Here is a 15,715-nt window from a genome sequence, read left to right on the forward strand (position 1 = left end):
CACGGAGCAGGTTTTCTGTCAGGACTTGTGACCCCGTGGGGGACAGCAGTGTGCTCCTGAAGGACTGCACCCCATGGAAGGAACCCATGCTGGAGCAGTTCATGAAGAACTGCAGCCCGCGGGAAGGACCCGTGTTGAAGAAGTTCATGGAGGACTGTCTCCCATGGGTGGGACCCTACGCTGGAGCAGGGGAAGAGTGTGATGAGTCCTGCCCCTGAGGAGGAAGGAACGGCAGAGACAAGGTGTGATGAATTGTATTGGGTCTGGCTGAGATGGAGTTAGTACTCCCTATAGCAGCCCTCATAGCACTGTGCTCTGCAGCTCTGTAGCTAGAAAGGTGTTGATAACACACCAGTGTTTTGGCTACTGCTGAGCAGTGCTGGCACAGCATCAAGGCTGTCTCTCCAACATTTTTGCCCTCCCCTCAATGGCAGGCTGGGGCAGGGCAAGATCTTGGAACGGGACATAACCAGGACAGCTGACCTAAACTAACCAAACAGATATTCCATACCATATGACGTCAGCTCAGATATAAAAGCTAAGTGAAGGGAGACGGAGGGGGGGGCATTTTTGTCTTCCGGAGCAAGCACTACGCGTACTGGAGCCCTGCTTCCCAGGACGTGGCCAGACATCGCCTGCTGATGGGAAGTAGAGAGTAACATCATTTGTTTTTTCTTTGCTTTCGTGTGCAACCTTTGCTATCATTTTATTAAACTGCCCTTATCTTGACCCACGAGCCTTTCATTATATTTTTCTCTCCCCCGTCCAGCTGAGGAGGGGGAGTGATAGAGCGGCTTTGGTGGGCACCTGGCATCCAGCCAGGGTCAACCCACCACAGTCCTTTTTGGCGCCCAACGTACTGGTTTTGTTTGGCAAGGCTTTGGTAGCGGGGGGGGTTACAGGGGTGGCTTCTGTAAGAAACTGCTGGAAGCTTCCCCTGTGTTCGAGAGAGAGCGAGCCCATATTAGCCGGCTCTGAGACGGACCCGCCGCCGGCCAAGGCCGAGCCAATCAGTGATAGTGGTAACGCCTCTGTGATAACATTTTTAAGAAGGAAAAAAAAGTTGGGACGGGGAGAAACTGCCGCCGGAGTGAGGAGTGAGAACATGTAAGAGAAACAAGCCTGCGGACACCAAGGTCAGTGAAGAAGGAGGGGGAGGAGATGCTCCAGGCGCTGGAGCGAAGATTCCCCTGCAGCCCGTGGTGAAGACCCTGGTGAGGCAGGCTGTCCCCCTGCAGTCCAGGGAGGTCCACGGTGGAGCAGATCTCCACCTGTAGCCCGTGGAGGACCCCACGCCGGAGCAGGTGGGTTCCCGAAGGAGGCTGTGACCCCGTGGGAACCCCGCGCTGGAGCAGGCTCCTGGCAGGACCTGCGGATCTGTGGAGAGAGGAGCCCACGGAGCAGGTTTTCTGGCAGGACTTGTGACCCCGTGGGGGACCCGCGCTGGAGCAGTGTGCTCCTGAAGGACTGCACACCGTGGAATGGACCCATGCTGGAGCAGTTCGTGAAGAACTGCAGCCCGTGGGAATGGCCCACGTTGGAGGAGTTCGTGGAGGACTGTCTCCCGTGGGTGGGACCCCACGCTGGAGCAGGGGAAGAGTGTGATCAGCCCTCGTCCTGAGGAGGTGAAGCGGCAGAAAATAACGTGTGATGACCATAAACCCCATCCCTGTCCCCCTGTGCCGCTGGGGGGGCTTGGTGGTGAAATCCGGGAGGGTAGTTGTGCCCGGGAAGAACGGAGGGGTGGTGGGAAGGTGTTCTGAGATTTCATTTTATTTCTCATTACCTTGCTCTGGTTGATTTGTAATAAATTGAGTTAATTTTGCAAATTGAGTCTGTTTTGCCCGTGACGGTAATAATGAATGATCTCTCCTGTCCTTATCTCGACCCGCGAGCCTTTTGTTATATTTTCTCTCCCCTGTCCAGCTGAGGATGGGGGAGTGATAGAACGGCTTTGGTGGGCACCTGACATCCAGCCAGGGTCAACCCACCACAACACTTTACTAAGATTTCTGAATAACAGTCAAAGTAGCAATTTGAGAGGCATTAAAAATTAGAAGTATACACGCATATTACATATACAAATAAAATACCACCTACCAAAATCATAACCTTCTGGAATCACATTGTGGCTGGCAACTCCCTGTTTTAAGTTAACCTAAATACACAACAGAGCGGGAAAAAAAGTTGCATTTTTATTTCATTATACAGTTTTAAAATATAAAAAGTTAGCATTTTAATACAAGTTTCAGCTAATCCCTCTGATACACAGTAGAATTCAAAATACTCATCTATGTTTTAAACAGAATAAGACTCCTATTTTTAGCCAATAAAAATCACTGAACAGTAAGTTGACCATATATTGTGTATAATTTTGTAACTGGCAAAGAAGTTTTGGGTTTTTTTGTTAACTTCCTCAGATGGGTGTTCTGCTTCCATTACATAAAAACCTTAATATTTACTATTTTGCCTAAAAAAGCTATTAGTAACAAGACAATTCTCCAGGACATTGACATAAATGGAAGCAGAACTGAATGTGAAGCATGCTTTATGCTTCACAGTATGAACTAGAATACTAGATACATTATCTCATGCTTACTTACCAACGATTCATCACAACCACCATGGTAGAACATCTCCGATTTCACGTTCCAGTAAGCAAAAAGGTTATCCAGTCGTACAAGCTGAAAATACAACAGAACATACGTATTAATATGTACAAATTTTAGATTAATAATTTGGATTTCACAAAGTCTGGATGAATAAAATATTCAGCCTGTTCCTTGCAGACTATGCATCCTTTTATTTTAGAGCCTATACTGTTACCTATTTTTCTTGATCTCACTTTCTGTGAAAGGAACTAATTCAGCTTGTTTTATTAACAATTCTTTCTTTAGCATACAGTTTACACCGTACCTTGTAGAACAACTTGGCAGTTTCATCATGTAAACACGGATTCCAATTCTTATCTGAGGTCTGAAATGAGAATTAAACAAAGTTATTCCAATATCTTCCAACAACACTTTATCATCACTGAAACAAACCAGGAAAAAAAGGAGGGACATCATCATAATTAAACCCCACTGAAAATAATGGGACACCATCTTCTAATTCACGATGGTTTAGCCATTATTTTAAGTGGAAACTTGATAAGGCTACTTCCCTCCCAAAAATACACACGTGTATGTGCAGTGACTGGCAGGCTGCACACAAGAACCAAAAGATTCTTTAAAATTCTGGTTTCAGTATTCGAACTGTTTTTCTTTACACCAATATTATTTTTAGGCAGGCTCTTTGGAAAGACAAAAAAGGGACTAGAATTCTTTTACAATTGTGGAAGTACTATTTTAGTTTGAGCCCAACAGAAACACTGTATGCTATTATACTTTTTCAAGACTAAATAAGCATTTCAAGAGTGAAGCAGTAAGAATACTAAAGCTTTTGCTCACTATGCAAAACTGTTTAGGGAGGGGGCTGGCAAAAAACTTTCTATGTGCTAGGAACAAGCATTCATGAGACAGCTACTTCATTCAAAAAATTTACATTTACTTCGACATCTTTAAGATTATCAGTTGCACAGAGCAACTCAGCAGAATCAGCATATTGCTACTACTAGGTAGTCTTCCAGGAAAAAAATGTGTACAGTCTATGATGACTACTATTAGCACTTTAAAGTGGAGCTTGCAGATCAAAGAACTGAGCTCCGGTTTGAAACAAGATGCCATCCTCTTTTTTTTTTTTTTTTTTTTTAATATTTTTTTTCCCGTCCCCAATATCAAGTAGTAACTTCCTCTCTTGGGGTTCATGGCAATTTCAGTAAAATATTCATAGATCTGAAAAGCCCAAATCCAAGTCTGGTACTTGGCAACCACAAAGGGCAGCAGGCAGAAGAATAAGAATTTCCTCCCAGTGGTCTATTCTAATGCTAGTTCTTTATGTTTAATGGCACCCCCACCACAATATTTATGCTGCATTTGATAAACCAAGTAGTTACCATTGTGCATTGTTCATGATTATAGGTACACTTTCATTAGACAGTATGTTACCAGTCAGCACAATAATACACAAAAGCTTAACTTAACCTATCAGTATACATCAACATGCTTTTTAGATGAAAAATACAATTACCTGCAAGCTTAGATTCTGAAGTGAAATCCCAAATGACAAGGGGTTATTCCGATTTGTGATCTAACAAAGCAGGGGGAAAATACCAAAAAAGGATTATTTTATGCTCTAAATTTAGATTTGAAGTAAATAACCAACAATAAAAATATATAGCAAAGACCTAACAACTATATCTTCTTTGTACCCAAATATATGCTTATAAATATCTTTATGCTTTGGTACCAGCTTTTTATCTAGGTTTGTTTGTTTGTTTTTAAGACTATGAAATTTCCAAAACTGTACTAGGATTCTCTCAATGTGGGAAGCAACTAGAAGAAAAGAAATCTGACAGTTTCCTAATTTCATGTTACAGTGCACAACCCCTTAGGCTGAGATATACAGAAGTACTTACATCATCTTCATAGCGAATATGGATGTTGGAAATTTTCACCTGAAGATTTTTGATGACCTGAGTGACTAGTTTTTCTACAAAAGTGTCTTGTTTCTCTTCTTTTACTTTATCTAAGTTAAAGGAAAGGAATTTCATATTTTGTTTGTATTGAAGTATTTTTAAAACTACACTAGAGAAAAGAGTAACATAATAAAGTTTGTATGTTATTTAGCTTTTATATTACATTGTACTCTAGTTGTATAAAAACATGTCCTTTCAGTATAATCTCTAACATTTATATCCTCAGACTAGATGGTTTTAGCTTTATTAGCTGCTGCATGAAGAATCAGGTTGTTCAGAAGTATGACTTGTACCCACTGATACTAAAGGTGGCCAATACATATTTCTTGAAAGTACCAAAACTTGAATTTAAGATGGTAAGACTTAACATGTATCAAAGAGCAAATTAAACAGAATCTTAATAAACGTGTAACCTTAAAAATTCTTTGCTACTGGAAACAAAGTTAAGGCAACATATGACACAAACAAGCAATATTTCAAAAGCCTTATTTATATCAGATCATATCAATGCTTCAACATTTTTACTTTCAGGATACCTGTTCTGCAATATTGATGGCAACTACACCTAAAAATCTGTAAATAATAGGTTTTTAAGTAACAAGAGGAAAAAAGGAATCTAAAACACTAAGTGAAAATCCAGCATGTTTTTGAATTAAAATAAAGAAAGAAACAGTGTCACTTTCATTAGTTTTTTCCAGTTTTACCTTGGTCAGCTATTTTCTGCTTTGCTTCCTCTATCCTTTGCAATTCCCTTTGTCTTGCCTCCAAGAGCTGCCTGGCTTCTTTTTCAGCATCATATTTTATGCCTAAATACACAATGTAAAAAGGTATGATATAAAAAACCTTACACATTTTTGGAAGATGCTGTTTCAAAAGCAATAATTTTCTCATTTTGTTAATAGTTAATAGTTTCATAGTTATATAACAGCAAAAAAATTAGGTGACAAAATGTAAACTACTGAAAGACACCCCATTCCCATTATCTAATTGTATTCACTAGGAGTATCTACTAGGAATAAAGCTCATATCAACCCGTTCCAGATACTTCTGAAATCCCACCTATCTATACTCACTTTTTTTCTCTACATTAACTTACTGGCTGTGGGCACAATAAGCAAATAAACTCCATCAAGAACTGCCTCAACAGGTTGCGTATAAAGGTTTTGCCATGGAATCTGTAGATTAAGTTGACCTACAAACACAAAACAAAAATGTTGAGGTACACAGTTAAATAGTTGATTGGAAAGAAAAATATTAGAAAGAAAATCAACATTAACCACCAAATCTCTGGACAATTATTATACTGGACAGAAAAAAACAGTGCATAAGGCACGTGTCCTTTGGGTTTGTTTTTTTTACACAGCACACAAATGAACATGAGGCATGTTTTTACATGAGCAGAACTATTAAAGCTACAGGCCCTCTCCCTACTCCCTTGAATTATATTCCTTCTTCCTAACAGCAACCTCTCCCTCTTTGCAAAGCCACTGCAGCACCCTCATAAACAAAAGCAGCATGGGCAGGTCATATATAATTACTCAGCTAAACACTCACAAACCCACAATTTTTAAAATACATATTTTTCTTTTTCTGTCAAAGAGTCTTAAAGTAGCGTGTATGTTTCACAAACATGGGGACCCTGAGGTTACACCATCTCTCATTCTTCACACAAGTGTCAATTTTAATAAACTATAAAATTAGTCATAAGAAAATATATACTTCCAGGGTAGATTTAAGGGAAATATAATGGCTTTAGACTTTGTTTGGTTTAACAAACCACTAACTTTTACAAGACAATCAATTTACAATGAGAAAATTTTTCATATTAGCAAAAACAGGGAAGAAGGATAGAAAGGAACGTAGAAGGCAAAATCCATTGTGGAGTCTTGCTAAGACAAGGGATGAGATCCAGTCCTGCTCAGTTGCTCATCATTGCTGTGTTGGGTTCTTTTCTCAAGAATATTGAAGTGATTAGACAAGACTCTAGTATATTTTAGCTTTACTATCTCAGCTCAAAAAAAGAAGCTTCTTCAAAGAGGGTTTTTTTTTCAGAAGAGACAAACTTCAGAGTGTACAAGGCATGCAAATCAAGGAAACTAGGAAAACTACTTGCTTAGGATGTCTAGAGCCACTTGCAAGGAAAAGTAATATGTTTAGTAACTCCTGCATGGCTGCACGTTAAAATGTAACTTACCAATATGTCCTGCTTTAACTTTAAATGGCACATCCAGCTGACTCTGAAAGAAAGTGGTTTAGAACATTTAAGCTCATTTCAACAACTCGTGAAACATTCCCACATAGGAAAAAAAGATGATGATAACCTTTACAACAAATTTACCTTTCAGGCACTGAAAAAAAAAAAAAAACCAAAAAAAACATTCAATATAATGGAACAAGCAAGTATTTGGTTACTGATTTAGACTGTTAAGCCATGCTAGCTAAATACATTCCCAAGAGCAAGTTTCTAGCTTCATAAGCTATAGGGAAAAAAAAGGTCTTTCAGTATTGCTTTTGACCTAAACATATTTTTTTAGCAATTGCTGAGAGTTTTAGTTTGGGGGCAGGAGGGGGGAGGGGGTGAAGCTGAATGAAGCCAGCATACACCTTCACCTTTAAATTTAATCTCAAATTAATTAGGCAATCCACACAAGCACAGAGAAAACAAAACAGTAATTTTTCTCTTAAAAGATAGTGTATCCTAAAATAAGAACAGAAAAAAGCATGTACCATCCAAAATGTTGTTCAAGAATTGTTTTTGCAACAGTTTTTATTTTCACTAACTTACCAGTGCATTTTCTTTTATTTCAAGATTCTTCAGTGCTACGGCTCCTAAAAGCAAAGAAGCCAATAAGTAAAACTACAATAAGCAAAGTAATAGTGGTGCACACTAAACATCCTAAAGTCTGAGTCAGTGGTCCCTGACATGCAGTTCTTCAACTCTTTGCTATGGAAGATATCCACAAGCTACACCTCAAATATCTGTGAAAGATGATTAAGAACACACTGTTCATTCATGCTACACAATAATATCTGAGATGTTCTCATGGAGCTTGCATGTCCATGGAAAAGAACCCACGATTCCTCAAAGTAAAAAAGTTGGAAATTACTGTCACATTTTCTAAGGACTCATTTTGAAATTAAAAGTTTGCCTCTTTTTCCTCAACCATCTGCTTCCTATGCTTGTGGAAATCCACCAACATTAAATTTGGAGTGAATTTTTAGTCCTCAAAAGATCTTACATATGCAAGTTATATTTATAGGCTTATACAAGTTCACAGGAAGCATTTCAGTATATCTAATTTTTAAATGTCTTAAGACAGCACTAAATTCAGTACTCTATAAACACAGAAAATTTGAATTGCAGGATCTGTTTTTACAATGTACCTGACATCAGACACTTGTCATAACAAAGGTACATTGGAAGGGACCAGGAAACTCATAACTTTAAAACAAGCACATAGTCCAAAGCAATGTCTTCTGAAAATTCTACAAGAAGGATGGAACACCTGCAATGGTTTACCATCAAATTAGTTGAATAGTGTTAACACATGCACATGGAACAGACACCTGATACAGTTGAGCAGGGACATAAATGAGATTCAGGAAACCAGAAGCAGATTACGGGCGTGGAAAGGAATACAACTTGAGATTGCAAATGACAACTTGATTGGCCCAGTAATGCTTTCCTTTGGGGGATGCAAGTTAGAAATGGCCAAACATATGGGGAGACAGGAGCTCCTTGTGCAAAAAAAATTCTGGCAGTTATATAGTGCTGATGGCATCAGACTACTGTTCAATGTACCACAAACTTTGGGAAACTGGACCATAATCTCAAAAATGCATTCGTTAGAACAGTTGGCTCAAGTTGTTGAACTGCTGTAGAAGAGAGCTGATCAGGTAAACTAATCCATCCATCTTGTAGTACTCACAAAATATTGTAAAGTTTTTAATGATTTAATTTATTCATTGCAACAAGCTATTATCACTTTCCAGTAGAATTCTACACATCTGACATGTGCCACCATCAGCCTCTCCAGAGAAATACTATAAGCAGAAGGATGTTTTCCTAGAGCTGGTGGCTCTGCTTTTAAGCCTTACAATACACACATATTGACAGGAACATTAGAAAAGAAAAAAAAAAAAAAAAAAATCAAGGAAAGCATACTTAGCTGTAGTCTATAACTAATCTAGTAACTGTAACTAGAATACATAGTCTTTGCAGGTAATAACAAGGTGGAAGTTTTTATATACCACTGGGTTCAATACTACTCTAAACTTATTCCCTGATAAAGCTGACCCTGCACAGACCATTTTAACACTAATTAGAGAAAGTTTCATTATATGACACAAACACACACACACAACAAGTATTTGCTTCTCCAAGAAGACATCACTAATGGTAACTATTCATGGCAAGTAATCATAATGGTATCCAGAGCAAAGGTTCGGGTTTGTAACTAAGTTACCATGAATGACATGCAATTTCTGCACCTCAGTTGAGCCACGGTAAAAATGTTCACAGGCAAACTCAAAGACTACTTGACACATGAAGCACTTTAACAGAGTTTCATTTCTTCACTTTCACTGTCAGCTAAGTAAACATTACCTCATTTATCAAGGGTTTGGCACATGCCACATTCCAGCTGAGGCACAGTAACTTAAGCTGCAATAATTTGGCAGCCCTAATGCTTCTAAAAAACAAGGTACTGCAAAGTGAGCAAGGATTATTATCTCAAGCAATTACAAACAATGTTTTGTGATGGAGAACTATAGTTCATTTTACCTGAGCACATTGTAATGGCAGAGAATAAACATGGTATAGACACCGTTTCAAACAAGAAGGCTTTGACAATTCTACATTAAATGTTGAGATTGGGAAGCAGAGTAAAGAATTCTTCACCATTTTTCCTATACCTATTATTTTATAATTAATAAGTTTAAAGGTTTTAGTTAAAATCCTTAGAAGAGACAGAAATTAGTAAAACTTCAGTCATCCCAATTTTATACTAAAGTACTGAAACACATTCACTGAAATAACACAGTTTACCTATAAAAACCTTGATTGAGGGTCTGATCTTAGTGAACGGACTATTAAAGCACACAAAAGGCTACTACTGAAGCACTAAGTTCTGTACATTTATAAAACTTTTCTTCTTCCTACACTTGAGAGTGCAAGAAAGTAATTGACTAAACATTCCTGCAAGTAATCAAGAACTGTTTCCAAAGTTACCACACCTCAGCTAGCAACCAATTCTAACACTCATAATTCAAAATGCAGTAACAGATCATGTCAGTATTCTCTTTCACTGCCAAAATTTAGTCTCTATCACGCTCAGCTGTTTCACTTGCAATGAAACATACCTCCAAGTGCACCTGCACTTGACTGTTGGGGGGGGGAGAAAGAACAAAAAGCCCTCGCAAACAGAAGCAGGAAGGTCAGGGAACAAAGGCCTGTTGCAGGAGATAACACAGCTACTGAACTTTACTGTCTTGGAGCACTGCCAGTGGATGTTAATTGTAAGAATTTCAAAATACATCACGATTTGGTTATTTAGTGTTGTTGGGGTTTGGGGGGGGGGGGGGGGGGGGTGTCCCTCCTGTTGGGGGCAATTGGATGTTTCTCTGTTTTCACGACAGAAATGCATCCAGATAAAACCCCATTTGAAAGTAGTTGGAGTTGTATAAATATCTAGGGTTAAACGTGCAGGCTAACAGCCAAAACAATAATAAAAGCCAGAACATTTATAAATACCTACAACACAGTCTAGGATTTATTTAGGCTATATTATAAAGCAAATTCTTAGATTTACTGATCTGTGGACATTCAAAATAATTCAACAAAATCAAACTTTTGTCAAAATTCTGGAATAAATAGGTTTATAGTTTTCATTTAGGTACTCAAAATAACTTCATAAATTTGAGTGCATGAACTGACATCTCCTACCAAAGACTTAGCTCGCAATAAGAGATCTAGCAAATAAGATTAACACTCAGTAATTCATTTCACCAGAGGCCTGACTGAAATTTTGTATGAATGTCAACAGAAGTTAAAGAGGGGGAAGAAAATTAACCCACATAAAAATTCTGCAGATTTAACCTAAGTATTAATCACATCTCTGCTGTCTTGTAAATGGGGGGGGGGTGGGGGGTGGGGGTGGGGAGGGAAGGCAGATGAGAGAAAGAAAGATGAAAGATGATAGGCATCAGAAACTGAAAATACCTCAGCTGGTATCTGACCAGTACTCAACACTCCTGCTCACATACTTTAACAGAACTTCTGCATTTTAGCAACAGCACTGTCAGCTTGTGAACCCCTTTGATCACTTTATACAAACGGCTGCCTTAGTCATTTCCTACTTGTCTTTGTGCTGTTAATTATTTCTGTTTACGCATACATTCTGGAGACAAGCTGTCACCCTTTGAGGATCACAATGTCTGCCAAATACGTCCTCTGTTGATATCTATTGTAAAATAGGTCATGAAAGGCAGCAGAAACTACTAGATATTCTTCATACCTCAGTAAATCCAAATTACTAATATGTAAGGGGACAACTGCACCTGCTATATACCCTTGCACCTGCTATACCTACACAAGGCAAGGTATGCAAAAGTAGTCATCTTTTATTATAATAATATGTGTAGCCAGAAAAAAGTAAAAAGTGCTTGTGTGCTCACAAACTTGTGTCAATTATCTGCCTATATCATCCTACTAATGTAACTACCCCAATAAAAGACACCAGCTATTCAAATAACAAGTTGTGTTAATTAAGATATGCTCGAGACATTGCCTAATAAGTAGGTCTGCCGAGTCAACAGAGAATCAAGTATTTTAAAGGGCAGTACAGAGGGTCTGACCAGGACAATGAATGAAATGTTATTTAGACCCAGTCAAAAGAAAATAGTGGCAACAGGGACTTTGGTGAAACAACTGTTTGGTCTCTCATAGTGTTTGGAAGCCTCAATGATACTTCGCTTCTCAAAGATAACTGTCAACACCTCACATTGCTTCAATCATTGCTTCAGGTATTGAAGTATAACTTTATTAGGTCTAGAGCATTCAAAAATATCTAACTTATCTAAATACTCATCTAACCTGTTTATCTAACCCAAGTACTTACATGTTTGTTAACACAGCACATTGAAACTATCTTTTTAAGTGAAGACGAGAACAAGAAGAGGTTTAAAACACTGTCCTTCCCAGCATCAGCCATCCAATAGCTTTCCTTGGCGGCTGCCTAACACAGCAGCTTTTTATTCTGCTTCATACTAATGGACTTCTTAAGGAATATGATTTCCTTCCCTGTTAGATCCTTTCCTGAGCCTTGGCCTTTCCAATATTAGCCTTGCATGTTCAAACCACCTTTTTTACTTGTATATGTTGTCCCACATTCTCCTATCTCCATTGCCTTTTATATTTCAGGTCATTCGGTTCTTGCAATTCTCACAGCCATAGGTCTGTTTCCAGACATCACATCTTTCTTTAGTATTGAGACACTCTGCATTTTTACCCTTCAACATAAGGGGTTTTTTCACAAGAAGGAAAAAAACATTTAAATATTTCTGAAGTTATTACTGTGTTCATGTATGTTGTTTTGAGCAGTCTCATCACACAACTTTACTACACAGATTGAATCTAGATAGCGTTGATATGGCGTGCTGAATTCTCTCATTATGCAAAACTAGAATGGATGTTAAGCATGTTCATTAAAAAGTCATTAATAAAGCTTCCAAATTTACAGAGGCTGAAACTATATAAAATTACATTTTATACATATATCCAGAGTCTACCAACAGGTTACCAGTGTTAATGTAAACAGGCTAGCTATTTGTCCTGTGTTATATCACAAGGACATAACTTACTCCCTACAGCATCTGAAAAAACTCCCTTGGGTATTTATCATTCAGAGGTAAAAAAATACATGCCTTTTAAAATTTGAGATACAGATACATAGTACCTGTGCAGTGCTATAGCATCCAAAAAGCACTGGCTCTTTGTTAAGGGAAGGAAAACTTTCCTTTCAATCACTACTAAAATACTTAATGGATTTAGGACAATTTAATTTCAGGACCACATTATTTTTGTAAAATGTAGCAAGTTTATCATGACACGTAAAGACAAACACTGTATGAAAACACACAGCTGTAATGGAAACACTTTCAAAGCACGCAGGCAAACATGAAAAACTATTAAGTTTACACAAAATACAGAGACAAAAAATAGTACTATTTTTCTAAAAACATAATTTAGTTCCACAATTTTAGTAATTAGGAAGCCAATAAAATTATTGGTAGACTTTAGATATACTGTGGGTGTAGGGATCTACTAATCAACGGTGGCCTGCAGGTAAAGATAGTAGTCTACTGCTACTACTATTAATAGTTACTGCCTTTTAGATAGAGGAATGCAATTTCTAGGTCCTCCAAAATCTTCGGAATGAAAGAAATATTGCAGATGCACATACCATTAAACATAGTTTAAGTTGCAAACACAAGTGAAAGCATCGTGCAGTAGATGAGGAAAAAATAAAACTCTACAGGTGATGCTTCAACAATACTACACAATAGTTTTGGGCATCTTGGAGCAAAACGTAGCTTTATATACCAATTTTCGTGCTAAGCAAGTAAACAGACTATGTAGAGGAAGACTAATTTTATTTCAGTACAAAAGCACTGTACTGGGGATAAAGAAATTTAAAGAAAAAATATATTAAAGCCTCTAAAATATTAAAAATACTTGAAAAGGAAATAAAAGAAAAATCCCAAAATCGAGTTCCACATCCATCAAAAATATAGCCGCTGAATATCGAAACTCCAAAGCAAAAATTAATGAGATCTATTTAGCTTTTTTTCAAAAAAAGTGAAAAGGTAATGTGCATCTAATCTGGTGAGAGTTTACTCTTGGCAGATTATGGATCTATGAGGCACCACCACCAGCAATCTACAGAGCTGGAAAAACAAGCTTTTAACTTTTCGTAATGTATAAATATTGCCCAAAGCATTTACAGAATGTTCCACATTATACATTAAATATTTTGCTTGCCTTCCCTGAACAGAAAGAAGAAACCATGATAACTGAAGAACGTGTTAAGTTCACAAATCAAACAATTAGTGTGACACACTTTTGCTGAAAGATGGAGTAACTCAATCCTTTCAAGTAAGACGCACATAATCTGTAATAAATATGCTATTTTGTGCCTTATTGCTGCAACTCCAGAAGTTATCTGTGCCGTTGCAGTGTTAAGACTCCATATAGAGACTGAACTTTGCTAAGATCCTACAAATGCCTTGACTAACTAAAGCAAAACTACTGCAGCGATGAAACCGAATAAGGACGCCATTTCAGAAAACAAAAGCATGAAACAAAAACGTCCAAGATGCAAAAAACTCCAGGAGAAGCTTCCAAAATCTGATTCATACATATGAGTACCTAAGAATGGAACTGTAGGTAGAGAATACCTCGAGGATGCTTCACACCCACAGAGGTACGAAGGCACATGTGGAGGAAAAAAAAAAAAAAAAAAGGCTCGCAACTCTTATGTTTGCTTTTGCTGATGCTGCAGACTCCTGGAACGCACATTTCGAAACCGAGCCAGGAGTGGTCACTGCACACGCAGCTGTTAACTGTATGTGTCTTACTCTTCTCACGCCTCCTTGCTTTGCCCGGACGTACCGGAGAGACCTCTGTTGCTGTTTTCTTGTGCATACGTTCCTAAAGGGACCTCAGCAGAGCACATTCAAACAGAACACTTTTCCTCCCTCCAGAGCCGGCATGCTAATTTATTTCTACAGACGACTGCTCAGCCCTCCTAGCAGAGCTAGGTGACAGCCTCTGCCAACACCGAAGACGGTCTCCGTTCCTGACTCCTTAACGCCAAAAATAGTCTAGAGCTACAGGTAACTGCACCGAGAAAAGAAACGGCATGTCACTGCTGTTTGCTGCTCCCTTCACCGGCACCAAAGCGCTGCCAAAACCGCGGGCGTTTATTTTCAGTTTCTTGTTGCCGGGCAGGGAAAAAGCCGCCCCGTCAGTCAGCCAGGCGGGTTTCGCGTTCACGCAAAGCCGGGCCAGGCTCCCGGCTGGAGCCGGCGGCGGCTCCCGCTGCCCGCCCGGCCCTCCCCAAACTTCCCGCGAGAGCCCGCCCCGCCGCGCCGACCCCCACACCCTCAAGCAGGCCCCCCGCCAGCCCGGGGGAGGCAGCAGGGCCAGCTCCGCACGGAGAAATAAGACCCACGCGGACATCCCTGCACCTCGAGCACTGCGCCCGCCGTCGCCCTTCCCTTGTTTTGCAGCCCCTCCCGGCCCCGCCGCCGCCGCCAACCGGCTGCTCCACGCCCCGCGCGGACACCTCCTTCCCAGCCCGCCCGCCCCCACGGCTATTTTTAGTCTGCCGGGCAGGTGCTGGGAGCGGCGGCAGCGCTGCCGGGCAGGCAGCCCAGCGCGGCGGCGGGCGCGGCACGGCCGGGCCCAGCCGGACGCCCGGGGGACGCCGCCGCCCCGGCCTCCTCCCTCGCGCGGGCGGCAGGGCGGCCCCGAGCCCGGCCGGGCGGGAGGAGCCGCGGGGGTGCCGAGGGCGGCGGCGGGCAGGCAGGCAGGCAGGCAGGCAAGGCGGCTCCCCGGCGCGGCCGGGCTGGCCCTGGCCGGGCCGGGCCGGGGCAGGCGGCGCGTCCCCCCGCGGCGTGGCAGCCCCGTACCTCCCCAGATGCCCAGCTTCAGTTGGGAGCTGTCCAGGTTCACCACGTAGTCGCCGAGGAAACGGTTCAGGACGTCCACGACCAGCGACTCGAACACCATCCTGCCCAGCGGCGGCAGCAGCAGCAGCAACGCCGCCGCCCCGGCTCCCGCTCCCCCGCCTGCCCCTGCCCGGCCGCGGCCCCGCCCCGCCCCGCCCCGCCCTCCGCCACACACACTCTGCGGCGCCCCGCCCCCGAGGCCCGAGGGGGCGTGCCCTCTGCGCGCCCCGCCGCCGCCGCCGCCCCGCCCACCTCCGCCGAGACGTCGGGAGGGGGGGGGCGCCCCCCTACCTCCTCTCGCCGTGCGCACGCGCCGTGGGTCGCCTTCCCGCGCGCAGGCGCGGCAGCTGGGTGCCCGCTGCGGAGCGGGCCGGGGGGTGGGGGGGAGGGGCGCGGTTTGCCGGAGGC

The 15,715-nt window shown here is 41.4% G+C and overlaps 1 protein-coding gene across 4 annotated transcripts in view; it reads right to left on the minus strand.

Moving 5' to 3' along the window:
* Positions 1 to 15,420, minus strand: part of VPS13A (vacuolar protein sorting 13 homolog A) — a 109,255-nt gene extending 93,835 nt beyond the window's left edge. For all 4 annotated transcript variants that reach the window (XM_049796058.1, XM_049796057.1, XM_049796056.1 and 1 more), the window contains exons 1-10: positions 15,269 to 15,420; positions 7,362 to 7,405; positions 6,771 to 6,813; positions 5,673 to 5,768; positions 5,281 to 5,382; positions 4,517 to 4,626; positions 4,129 to 4,188; positions 2,917 to 2,976; positions 2,604 to 2,684; positions 2,101 to 2,158 (exon numbers count right to left, since the gene is read on the minus strand). In XM_049796058.1, coding sequence (XP_049652015.1) covers positions 2,101 to 2,158; positions 2,604 to 2,684; positions 2,917 to 2,976; positions 4,129 to 4,188; positions 4,517 to 4,626; positions 5,281 to 5,382; positions 5,673 to 5,768; positions 6,771 to 6,813; positions 7,362 to 7,405; positions 15,269 to 15,368 — 754 coding nt within the window. In that variant the 5' untranslated portion in view covers positions 15,369 to 15,420. The remainder of the gene's footprint in view (positions 1 to 2,100; positions 2,159 to 2,603; positions 2,685 to 2,916; positions 2,977 to 4,128; positions 4,189 to 4,516; positions 4,627 to 5,280; positions 5,383 to 5,672; positions 5,769 to 6,770; positions 6,814 to 7,361; positions 7,406 to 15,268) is intronic.
* Between the last annotated feature and the right edge of the window lie 295 nt (positions 15,421 to 15,715).

Source organism: Accipiter gentilis, chromosome Z (assembly GCF_929443795.1).
Source record: "Accipiter gentilis chromosome Z, bAccGen1.1, whole genome shotgun sequence".
In the NCBI taxonomy this organism is placed as follows: domain Eukaryota; kingdom Metazoa; phylum Chordata; class Aves; order Accipitriformes; family Accipitridae; genus Astur; species Astur gentilis.